This window comes from Gossypium hirsutum, chromosome A03 (assembly GCF_007990345.1).
Source record: "Gossypium hirsutum isolate 1008001.06 chromosome A03, Gossypium_hirsutum_v2.1, whole genome shotgun sequence".
Classification (NCBI taxonomy): Eukaryota; Viridiplantae; Streptophyta; class Magnoliopsida; order Malvales; family Malvaceae; genus Gossypium; species Gossypium hirsutum.
The window spans coordinates 27,159,240-27,170,780 of record NC_053426.1 but is presented as its reverse complement, the minus strand read 5'-3'; the positions used below and the strand labels follow the sequence as shown (position 1 = coordinate 27,170,780).

At 33.1% G+C, this 11,541-nt stretch overlaps 2 protein-coding genes across 6 annotated transcripts; both read left to right on the top strand.

Annotated features, from left to right (window-relative positions):
* Nucleotides 1–564: 564 nt before the first annotated feature.
* Nucleotides 565–4,888, top strand: LOC107887307 (bifunctional nuclease 1). 3 transcript variants are annotated; one of them, XR_005920345.1, is made up of 11 exons: nucleotides 565–898; nucleotides 1,152–1,472; nucleotides 1,585–1,755; nucleotides 1,844–1,893; nucleotides 2,044–2,100; nucleotides 2,255–2,320; nucleotides 2,445–2,519; nucleotides 3,274–3,392; nucleotides 3,510–3,646; nucleotides 4,481–4,545; nucleotides 4,692–4,888. XR_005920345.1 is itself a non-coding variant. In XM_041103856.1 (11 exons), exons 2-10 carry the CDS (start codon nucleotides 1,169–1,171, stop codon nucleotides 4,540–4,542), a joined length of 996 nt encoding a protein of 331 aa, XP_040959790.1. In that variant the 5' UTR covers nucleotides 606–900; nucleotides 1,152–1,168; the 3' UTR covers nucleotides 4,543–4,545; nucleotides 4,692–4,888. The 3 variants fall into 3 exon arrangements, 2 of the variants coding, with proteins under 2 accessions (XP_040959789.1, XP_040959790.1); XM_041103856.1 differs by having other exon boundaries at nucleotides 606–900; nucleotides 3,510–3,601; XM_041103855.1 differs by lacking the exons at nucleotides 3,274–3,392; nucleotides 3,510–3,646; nucleotides 4,481–4,545; nucleotides 4,692–4,888 and having other exon boundaries at nucleotides 2,410–2,507.
* On the top strand, nucleotides 4,694–11,270 carry LOC107887308 (phosphatidylinositol/phosphatidylcholine transfer protein SFH8). 3 transcript variants are annotated; one of them, XM_041103852.1, is made up of 14 exons: nucleotides 4,694–4,807; nucleotides 7,201–7,489; nucleotides 7,592–7,691; nucleotides 7,896–8,162; nucleotides 8,280–8,357; nucleotides 8,487–8,588; nucleotides 8,687–8,736; nucleotides 8,825–8,924; nucleotides 9,029–9,094; nucleotides 9,176–9,289; nucleotides 9,489–9,624; nucleotides 10,079–10,470; nucleotides 10,741–10,815; nucleotides 10,929–11,270. In XM_041103852.1, the coding sequence occupies exons 2-14, from the start codon at nucleotides 7,302–7,304 to the stop codon at nucleotides 10,947–10,949; spliced, it is 1,689 nt and encodes a 562-aa protein (XP_040959786.1). In that variant the 5' UTR covers nucleotides 4,694–4,807; nucleotides 7,201–7,301; the 3' UTR covers nucleotides 10,950–11,270. The 3 variants fall into 3 exon arrangements, with proteins under 3 accessions (XP_040959786.1, XP_040959785.1, XP_016666991.1); XM_041103851.1 differs by lacking the exon at nucleotides 4,694–4,807 and adding an exon at nucleotides 6,677–6,932; XM_016811502.2 differs by lacking the exon at nucleotides 4,694–4,807 and adding an exon at nucleotides 6,679–6,936.
* Nucleotides 11,271–11,541: the final 271 nt, after the last annotated feature.

The window sequence follows — 11,541 nt, the reverse complement described above, 5'->3', positions numbered from 1 at the left end:
TAAAAATAATTCACACGTGCTTTTTAGTAATTTTATGTGTTTATATATTTTTATAAACTATGAATTTTTATATATTTATAAATTATATATTACAGTTTTTATATATTTTCAAAGGCCTTTTTACATATTTTTAATTGCATATATATATAATTTTTGTTATAAATTTATAAATTTATATTTTATATATTTTTCAAAAATGATAATAACTTAAAAAATTAGAATAATTTAAAATATGTAAATTACTAAAAACACATATTTTATACATAACAAATGATTGTCTAAATTCAGATGTATCTAGACAATTACACGTTAAAATTTATTCTTGATGTAAAAGGATTCTATATATATGTTTTTATTAATTTATATAGTTTTAAAGAGTTCTTTTTTTATTTATGTGTGTCATATAACATGTTAAAAGATTGTCACATTCATGACTTAATTAATTATTAACTTATGGTATTAATACATAAGTAGTAACGGAATAAAAAATCAGATGAGTACCAAATAAGAATAAATAATCCAAGACTACGGGCAAAATATATATTAACCCAAAGCTTCATTACATCCAAAAATAAATAAATGAAAAATAAGAATATCTTATCTTATGGGTTTTGCCATCTCTCATTCTCGCATCTGATCCCCATCCTGTCGTTTATTTGTTTTACTCTCCAAACTCTTTTCTCTTCCTTCATTTCCTTCTATCTTTCCTTTTTCTCGCTTCTTCTTTTCGCTTCCCCCTCCCCTCTTCATTTAGATCTTCAAAAGAGAAAAGAACCCTTCAAATTTCGAAGATTCTCCATATATTCGAAGATTCTCGTGATTCTGGACGAACTCGCTGTGATCGGTCATCGTTTCTTGATCTGTATAGTTGTTGTGCCTGCTTCGGAAACCTTTTCTGGTGTAATTTTTTAATCTATTGATTTTACTTTAATTGATGCTTTAATTTTAATGACTTCAACTTGTTTTTGGATTATAGGATCATCCACCGTCTTTAATATTATAAAAATAATTGATTTTTCTTTTAGTTTCTAAATTGGGAGTTCAATTGAAGGAACGTAACAAAAAAATGAACTGTAAATTTCCTTTTTAATATCTTCTCGTGAGGATGTTACAATTTATGATGTTCACTTGTTTGTCTTTATTGGGGGTAGGTGGTGAAAGAGGAAAGATGGTTTCGTTGCAAGGACCGGTGATTTGCCCAGCCGTTCGGAGCAAACAATTTGGGGTTTACATGCCACCGGCGAACGGGCCTTTCCCGAGGGCAAAATTGTATAGAAGTGATATATGGGGATATCGAGGGATAACTGATGGAAAGAATAAGGCGCGTGCTATTTTTCGTCAACTCAAATTACGTAAGTGCAGGACCACGGTGCAGTGTACTTTCAGTTCATCTTCTGATGGGAATGGAAGCATGGCCGAGAATTTCAACGAAAATGATGAAGACTATGTAAATTCCAGTGTGCTTGAAGCTGGTATGTGGATGCTAATTCTGCAACTACTATTTTTATTGTTGATGCCTTTAAAGTCTATAATTGTTGGATATATGGGCGATAAACTTTTCTGTTTCATATTTGTTTTATATAGTTGAGGTGAGGAGTGGAGCTGATGGATTCATGATTAAAATGAGGGATGGTAGGCATTTAAGATGCGTCCATAACAATCCTCAAGGTGGGCATCTGCCGGATTATGCACCACACCCTGCCATCGTTCTGAAGATGGAAGATGGGACCGGTCTTCTTCTCCCAATCATTGTTTGTATGTGACCTTACATGATTCCAATCATTTGGCTCCATATGTTACTTTCTGGATTCATATTTAACTTGAATTGTGGTTTTAATTGCAGTGGAGATGCCAAGTGTGTTGCTCATGGCAGCAGTGCGCAATGTCCAAATTGTATGTTATTGTTTTCTCTCCCCCATTCAGTCAGGGCTTTTTCTGTTTTTTTGGCCATTTTCTATATATTGAATTTGGAGTTTGGACTTCTTCATTGCCTGCTTTTTTATCAAATGCTAATGCCAATAATGTTTTTGCCATTGACTTCAGGCTAGACCTACCATGTATCAAGTAGTGAAGGACATGATTGACAAGATGGGCTACACAGTATTATTCCTTCTCTTTTCCAGTTCTTGTCTCTTGATATCTTATTTCATATTGCCACTATGATTACCAGAGGATGCCATCTTATTTTTCAACAAGTCTTTAATCCTTTGAGATCTGGGTTCTGAATTTGTGATATCTATCTTGTTGTTCTCAGGTAAAGCTTGTTAGAGTTACTAAAAGAGTGCATGAGGCCTATTTTGCTCAGTTGTACCTCACAAAGGTATGTATCTACTTCAAATGGGACTTCTATTCATTCCTTTCCACTTTTAGTGCATTTGTCTGACTTGTTACTCTGGGATATTCTTGTAGACTAGTCTTGACTGACCATGTGGATGTCCTAACAGGTAGGTGATGAGTCAAAGTCTGTCATTTTTGACCTCAGGCCTTCTGATGCCATCAACATTGCCGTGAGATGCAAGGTACCCTTTATGTGTAATTCTGTAGTTTTATTAATTTGTTACCAAATGGTTGTTGGAGCATTTGATGGTGGCAGTAGAGTATCTCGAATGTAACTGTTTTAGAATTGCATCTACCAGGTTCTTCAAGTACTACATATATTATGAGGAGGTCTTAGTTGGATGCTTTAATAATCCTTGTTGAAACATATTAAATTATTTAATAAGTGATTGTTTTGACTTCATGCTTTAAAATCTTTGGTAGACAGTATTTTCTAACAGCTAAACATGTATAAATGATTCATAATGCTGATTAATAATTTCAAAGTCTGTGTTGATCAGAAAGAATACCGAAGATATGGTTTTGGATTCTTTCGCATGTCTATGCCAGTTCAATGATTGAGGTCCAAGGATCTCTCAAAATATGTTACCTTCTCGTTGTTGATCGATATGATGGCAGAAATGCTGTATCCTTTATAGAGAAGCATTCTTGTTGCTAACTACTACACTTTTGCAATGACCTCATATTGGTTCTACCATTCTTTTTGGTTTTCTTGGTCACCTAAACTAGATTGTTTAGTGAGATATGGTTTAAACATAAATTTTCACATATCTATTTTTTGTGTTCCATTTCTAGGTTGATTAAATTAAGATATGCTCTAAACATAAAATTCATATACCAAATTTTCTGATACTTTCTGGGATAAATTAATTCCTACTTGAATGTGGAAAATTTTCAGAAAATATGACATTGGAAACCTATTGATACACTGTGCAGGTATCTATACAAGTGAACAAGTACTTGGCATACAGTGATGGGATGCGAGTGATTGAATCAGGGAAACTATCAATGCAGTCTCCAGCTTCAAATGGGATATTATTCACTGAACTGGACCGGTTAGTCTTGAAACCTCTTTTGGAGATAGTATTTGCTTTCTTGATTGAATTTGACATGTTAACACTTGCACGAGATTCTTAATCTAAAATGCCAAATGCTTTGACTTATGGTTTCAGGCCAAGTGGTCAGCATTGTCTTGATACAGAGGAATTTAATATGGTCTGCAAATTAAATGAGGCTATCAATCAGGAACGCTTCAAGGATGCTGGTACTCTTCCTCTCACTCTCATCATCCAATAACCCCTGACTTAGAGTTGAGTTTTTTTTTCCCAATTTTTATGGAAAAAAAAAGATCCAAGTTCTTTTAGGTTGCTTGTCTCACTGACAATATCCTTGATTCGGAGATTGTTTTGATGAACTGCTTTTAAGGATGGCAGCAGGTTGCATAATTGCAATTTTTGTTAATTTTGAATATGAATCTGAATCTGTAAATTTGCTTTAAAATCCAGATTCATTTATTATTCACATTAAATCTGAGTATTACTATTTGAATTTGAATTCATTAAATAATATGCCAGATATTCACTTTTAGTAAGGTCAAGAATAATTTTTAAATAAAAACTTTGAGGAGTAAAGTGAATGATGGATTGGAATTTTGGATATCCAAATCCAAATCTATTGATGCAAAAGTAAAGCGGATTCAGGAGAAGGATATCCAAGTCCAAATTTGTTATTAGTAAAAGTAGAATGGATTCAGATAATGAATTTTTAAGGGTTAATATTCACACCCATCCTAAATGTGTTGTGTATAGTAATTGGAATATTCGAATGTACATTATCGGAATCCAGTGAAAGCAATTTGGATATTCACCAATATCTGAATATAAATTACTATAGACTGTTGCTTTTGTCTTCTATCCTAAGAGTAACTCTATATCTATTTTAGTTGCGAACTAAGATAAAGTAAATGTATTTGTTGGCTTGATTTTAATTATGTCAGGGCCAGATCTTAAGATAGTTGGATATCTATGAAGAGATGGGTAGTGAACTATAATTGTAACATGACCTTTCTCATCTATTTTTTTCCTGCATGATTTATTTTCTCCTGTTAATATCTTAATGATCCTAGTCTGATGCCCCCTGACAGCTGACTTGAGAGACAAACTTCGTAAATTCCGGGCTCAAAGGAAGCTGAGGAAATATACATAACAGGTGATATACTAAACCCAAATTCGAGTGAATCCTGAAGGTCTAATGGAGTTCCATAGTGGTCTTAGGCTCCCCTTTTCCCCTTTTCTGATTTTTGACTTGGAGCAGCAGTGAATTGACAGTAAACAAGTTTTTTTTTTTTGTCTCAGTTGTCCCTGGTGACTTCAATTGTAAATAGGAATTATTATTGGAAGCTGATAAACTGGATGGTGGCTGGCTACGTAGAGCAGCAATCAGTTTTCTTAATCTTCTGCCAAAGATGCATGTATGTATGTAACTATAACTAAAATCTGTGAATATATATATATGTACAGTACAGATGCAGTTTAAAATTGGTGATTTTCTATCTTATATGTTTCAGCACGTTGATTTATGCTTATCATTTTATCATTTAGGACTGAATTTGCATAATCGTGTTTCTGTTTTTTTTTTTTGGGTAAATTAGTTTTTGTATAAAATATTATATATTTATATAAAATTTAAGACATTATATTGTGTAATTTTACATCATGTTAAAAATGATAATTTACTATTTTTCTTACAACCAAAAACCAGGATTTTGGGTGGTCATCTGGATCTGGTCATGGTGGATTTCTGTTCAATAAATTTTTATAACGATTTTCTGATAATTAGAAATATGTCGTAGCTAAAATGTAAGTTGAAGAGCCATCACATCAGTAGAAAATGAAATTCTTTAATAGGATTAATATCACCCATTGAAATTTCACAGGTTTAAAGTCTATATGAAAAAAAGAAAAAAATTAAAATAAATTAAAAAAACATAAATGTTAAATCAGGTGATATTAGTTTTACTTAAAATTAAAATTTATGTTTACTTATTTTAATAATATTTTTTAAAAAAAGAAAATAGTTGATGTTCATATAAAGAGAACGATATGGTTGAAAGGATAGAATTTTTGAAAATTCTAGTGTATATTTTATTTACCATGAAAACAGAAATGGTATTGTAAAAAAAAAATAGTTTCCTGGGATTCCACTATTCTTTGGATTATCTTTGAAATTATTTTTTTTTACGAGTAACTTGTAAAAGTAAATTAGAAGTATAAAAATATTTTGATTTGTCTACATCTTCAAGGAACATTTTTTTTTCTATTGAAAATACATGTGACTTTTGTATTTAAATTTTTTTTTTAGAAAGAATTGAACTCGTAAGGGTATTTATAATTTTGTTAAAATCAAATTGATCTGATTCGGTTAATTCGCTGGTAGGTAAATTTAGTTTAATCGGAAGTCTATTAATGATTTTTTTTAAATTTTAATTATCGATTAATTTGATTTGAAATCAAGTGATTAATCAAACTGAAATAAATAAAATATATTATATAATATATATTTTGTGTTAGCAATTTATTTTTCGAAATATTATTTTTTATATTAACCGAATAAATAATATATAATACATAATATATTTTTAAATTATTAAAAAAAAGAAAATATATATTTTATATGTTTTATACTTATTTTGATCAAAAGACAAAAATATATAAATTTTGATTAATTCAGTAATTAACTGAATTAATCGAAATATTTGAATTTAGTTAACGGTTAAAAATTTTTACATTTTTGGCAATTCGATTATTAATAATTTTGTTTGGTTAATAATTAAACTGGCTGATTGAATACACTTATTAAATGTTGAGTTTAATATAGAGAATATTTTCGAAAACTTTGAAAGGAAAAATAATATTTTTAAATTAAATGATAAGTTAGATGTTATTATCATGTTGAATCGGACTTCACATTTAAAATAAAAATAAAAATTCTTAAAGCTGAAAAGGTACCATGGTAAGAGGAAAGTATTGCTATCTGTAATCACCATGTTTGACATAGGTTGTTAAAAAACTGGTTTATATTTTTAAAATAATCTGAAAAATAAACTGGAATTTTAAATAATTTATTCTAAATATACCCTTTGAAATTTAAAAGCGGAGGATAAAAAATTCAAGGCGCCGACAGAAACTCGTTACAAGTCAGCGAACTCCCGCCAAGGATATCAACAGACGACAGCTGTGTAATTAAGCCACCTGTCGAATTTTCAATAGCGGGACCCACCCTTCCAACGTTTTCAAGCAATCGATAACGGACCCCAGTGTCCCTACACCCTATCCCTTCTCCCCTCTCCTCTGCGTTTCGTATCCGCTCGTCTGTCGTTTGCTTCGTTCATAACTAAATGAATTCATCTACTCATTACAATTTTCCTTTTTACGCTTTGCCATGTGTGTCTAAAGCTTCAGCTGCCACCTTAATTCCGAAGATCTAGCTCTTTGAACTACCCTTTCTTTTAGATCCCAATTGTGGTCTTTAATTATTTGTTACTCTCATTCATCCTTCAAGCATGTCCGGTCCTCTAGATCGTTTCGCTAGGCCCTATATGTGAATTTCTTTATTGTTTTTGCATTTCCTATTTTACTAATAACTTGATGGTCGTGAGCACCGTTTTTGTTTTTATCACTTATGAATTCTAATTAATGTCTCAATCGTCCGTTCATAATTTTTTACTTATTAGTTTTCCTGATTGATACTTGCTGTTACTTTTGTTTAAGTCCGTTATAAGTGGAATTAATATTTCAGGAAGTGCCCTTTTAAATTCATCTTGATTCCATCGTGAATGAACTTCTTTTTTGATCATGTATGTAGGTTTTGAAGGTAATAATGATGAAAGAAAAGATAGGAAATCGGATTTCGAAATCTCGGAAGATGATAAGAAGACTAGAATTGGGAATCTTAAGAAGAAAGCAATGAAGGCGTCGAGTAAATTCAGACGTTCTCTTAAGAAGAAAAGTAGTAGGAGGAAAAGTGATCTATCTGTTTCGATTAAGGATGTCCGAGATATCGAGGAGTTGCAGGCTGTTGAAGCTTTCCGTCAGGCATTAATCGCTGACCAGTTGCTTCCTTCAAGACATGATGATTATCATATGCTACTCAGGTAGGCTGCGATTTTCGCACTGTATAATTAGTGATGCCAGATTGATTTAGTTTACTCTGTGCTTAAGAAAAATTCTCTCTCTCAATCGGTGTTTTCATGCAGATTCTTAAAAGCAAGGAAGTTCGATATTGAAAAAGCAAAGCACATGTGGGACAATATGCTTCAATGGAGGAAGGACTTTGGAACTGATACTATTTTGGAGGTGATCTCATCTTATTGCAGGAATACTCAAATCCTTTATGGGATTTTTGTTAATTACTGCAGTCAATAGTTGATTCTAAGTCTTGAGGACATAGGCACATGGTTAAATTTGTTTTTTTTTTCCCTACTTGTTTATTCACTTTTCCTCTGGTTTCATATGGAGCAATGCTGTCTCTAAAAATATTTGATATTATGATTTAATCAGCATTTTGATTTCAATGAGTTGGATGAAGTGTTGAAGTACTACCCTCAAGGTTATCATGGGGTGGATAAGGAAGGAAGACCTGTTTACATAGAATTGATAGGAAAAGTTGTACCTGATAAGCTCATGCGAGTTACAACTTTGGAACGGTATGTAAGATACCATGTGCAGGAATTCGAGAAGTGTTTTGCAACTAAGTTTCCGGCTTGCTCCATTGCTGCAAAGAGACACATAGATTCCAATACAACTATTTTGGATGTTCAAGGCATGGTATGTTTTGATGCGGTATTTTAGATTTTGTAGTCTTCCCTGGCATCATTTTATGTCTACCTTGTAAAAGTTTATTGCATTTACATATTGCTCATCCCCAGTCATTTTTTCTTGTAGGGTCTTAAAAGCTTCAGCAAGTCTGCACAAGATCTTGTTAGGTGTCTGCAGAAGATTGATGGTGATAACTATCCTGAGGTAGGTAGATTGTCTCGGTTGCTAATGTGCTCAGATGTGTTATGAAAATGGCTCGTTGTTTCAGCATTGACAGAAATCTGTCAGGGACCAAAATCAAGGTTATCCCTTTTAATTATCTTCTCTCTGCAGACTCTTTGCCGAATGTTTATCATCAATGCTGGTTCTGGTTTTAAGATGGCCTGGAAAGCTGTCAAATCTTGTCTTGATTCCAAAACAGCTAGTAAGATTAATGTAAGTTCAATATTTTCTATAGTTTGGCTTTTTAATTTTCGTTGAGGTTTCTACTCCTCAGTCAACTGAATTTACCTCATTTCCAAAAATTCTCTCAGGTCCTTGGTAGCAACTACCAGAGTAAGTTGCTTGAAATTATTGATGCAAGGTAACTAAATTTGTTTGTTGCATATATGTTGGTTAGTTCACATTCAATTGTATTGTCTACTAAAGTTCTTGATATCAATTAAATTTAGTGAGTTACCGCAGTTTCTGGGAGGTAGCTGCACCTGTGCTGATCAGGGAGGTTGTATGAGATCTGACAAAGGTCCCTGGAAAGACCCCAACATATTAAAGGTCTGATTACGCTGTGGCTAAACTTGATCTGATTGTATGATCCCTTTCTTTCTCAGTGTTCTCTCATATATGTTTTACTAATATGACTGAATGTCTTCATAAAGATGATTGCCAATGGTGAAGCGCTATATTCCAGACAGATTGTGACAGTTTCAAACAGCGAAGGAAGGGTAATTGCCTATGATAACCCATGTTAGAGTCACTAGATTGTCTTTCACAGTGAATCTCATTTATTTATCATCCTGGGTCAGATAAAGAGTAGCGACACATCTACAGCTGAATCAGGATCTGAAGTGGAAGAAATTGTTTCTCCTATGCCAACTAAAAGCTATTTACATCCTCTATTGGCTCCTGTCAGTGAAGAGGTATGTGCTTGCAAATTGTAATGAATGATTATTGGCATAAAAGGATGTCATTCATTACATTCCAGATGTTTAAAACATCACCGAATACAAGGATGGTCTTTTCGTCTGTGCAAGAGTGCTTTCACTGAATAAAATAACACTTAGAATCTCATGCTATAAATTCTCAAATCTTGAACTAACTACTATGATGTTTGTATAGGCTAGAATGGCTGGTAAGGCGGTTTCTGCTGCTGGTTCATTGGAGTGTGATGAATATGTTCCCATGATTGACAAGGTTGTAGATTCTGAGTGTGAGATACAAGTATCATCACATCAGAGTCCATTTATTTCTGAAGGTTAGCAATACGAGTTGTTTCTAAAATCTGTTCTTTTAATTGACCAATATGACTGGCATGTACAGAAGAAAGTATTTTGCATACTGCATGCCATCTCAGCTATAAATAGGTTCGTTTATATTGGAACTTTTGCTGCAGGATCATCCTGCATTTAAATATATGCTTAAAGTAAAATTTTGTTGCCTTCTAAATGGTCTTGCAACAGTTTATTTTACGTATTCTCTTGCAAGATATACGATGTCAGCGTCAAGATTTATTGAGAACTATTCAGCACCCAAAAGAAACAGTGTTGCCAAGCATTGGACATTTCCTCACTCTCATTTAAAAGCTTTTAGCTCATCATAACAGATTTAATCACATTGTGAGAACAGTGTAATCAAACCAGAGCTTGACTATTTTTTGCTATATTTTCAAAATACCCGACTTTGGTAAAGTCCTTTGGCTTCAATTGCAGGGACTCCTATGGCACTGGTAGAGCATACTCCAAAAGGAATCTATGGTCATATCACTGCTCTAGTTATTTCCTTCTTGACCCTTTTTTCTCTTATCCAAACAATGGTGCTGCATCTGATGAAGAAGCCGAGTGTAAGTGATTTGACATGTAGCATTCCTGACCAGCATGTTGAATCAACGTTCAAGGACGAAACTCGTCCTCCTTCACCTGCTCCAAGGTTTACAGAGGTAGACCTGGTGTCATCTGTTGTAAGAAGGCTGGGTGATCTAGAAGAGAAGGTTGAGATGCTACAGTCAAAAAGATTTGAGATGCCTCATGAGAAAGAGGAGTTGCTGAATGCTGCTGTTTGTCGTGTGGATGCATTAGAAGCAGAGCTAATTGCTACAAAAAAGGTAATTACCTCGATCCAGCTTGAGCATAAATGATTTCTTCTATACCACCACCAGGTTGAGACTGAACTTGTAAAAACCATCAATTTCAAGCCTGTCTATCTTGATCTGGGTCATGGCCGGATTGTCATGCTCCTTTTATTAAATGACTCAAGCCTGGTGTAAGAGCAATGTCATTATAGCTTCTTGTTTGATTTGCATTGTTTCTTCTTTCTTGGTGATGGGAGTTTTCGATGTGTGGTACTGATTGTGGTTCTAATTATAATTAAGCAGGCTCTCCATGAAGCTTGGATGCGGCAAGAAGAACTCCTGGCTTACATAGATAGTAAAGAAGAAGCCAAGTTTCGGGTAAGTGAAAAGATATATATCAGTGCATGCGATGTGAATGATTTTAATTTGGATAGATAAATGATTGTATGTGTAATGTGTTCTATGCTTGCATGCACACATGCATGATGCAGAAAAAGAAGTTTTGCTGGTAAGATGAGAATGAGGGTGGAGTAGCAAAAAGAAATGGCATTATATTTGGATCATCACTCCGTACTTTGTATACTCATAGTCATAGAAGATGGATAAAAAACTTTCTTATGGAGGTTTTGTGGATCCCTTTCCCGGTGTGATATATATATATATATCAGTGTCTCAAACGAAACGCAATGTGAAAATAAAAACACCAAAACATAGAACACACAGTACATAAATATGCGCCTATGTTTGTCCTGGTTATTGTTTTTGAGGTTTATTGCACAAGTTTATTGTAATATGTACTCGTAGAAAATAAATACCACCTTTTCATGATTTCATATTACCTACTTACAGAATTGAGATGAAAGCGGTTAATATAATTTTTTTTATAAATTGATTGTGAATTTTTTATTTATTGAAAATCTGTTTAGGATAATAAAACTTTTTAACTTCCCATCTCTTTTTTTTGGACGTTTTGATAAAATGTGATTCAAAATTATAATGATTAAATACATTTTGGAAAAAATTTTAGAAACAACGGTATCGACATATAGAAGAAGCAGACTTTGTTGTAAGGCTTAATACTTATATTTGCTTTTCTATTATATA

What these genes read in the sequence shown, in the direction of transcription:
- LOC107887307 (XM_041103855.1), top strand. Translation starts at nt 580, where the DNA reads ATGAAAAATAAGAATATCTTATCTTATGGGTTTTGCCATCTCTCATTC. An exon ending in TGCTTCGGAAACCTTTTCTG is followed by an intron (nt 899 to 1,151) that starts GTGTAATTTTTT and finishes TATTGGGGGTAG; the next exon opens with GTGGTGAAAGAGGAAAGATG. An exon ending in TTCCAGTGTGCTTGAAGCTG is followed by an intron (nt 1,473 to 1,584) that starts GTATGTGGATGC and finishes TGTTTTATATAG; the next exon opens with TTGAGGTGAGGAGTGGAGCT.
- LOC107887308 (XM_041103851.1), top strand. Translation starts at nt 6,899, where the DNA reads ATGTCCGGTCCTCTAGATCGTTTCGCTAGGCCCT. An exon ending in AGATCGTTTCGCTAGGCCCT is followed by an intron (nt 6,933 to 7,200) that starts ATATGTGAATTT and finishes TCATGTATGTAG; the next exon opens with GTTTTGAAGGTAATAATGAT. An exon ending in AAACAGCTAGTAAGATTAAT is followed by an intron (nt 8,589 to 8,686) that starts GTAAGTTCAATA and finishes AAATTCTCTCAG; the next exon opens with GTCCTTGGTAGCAACTACCA.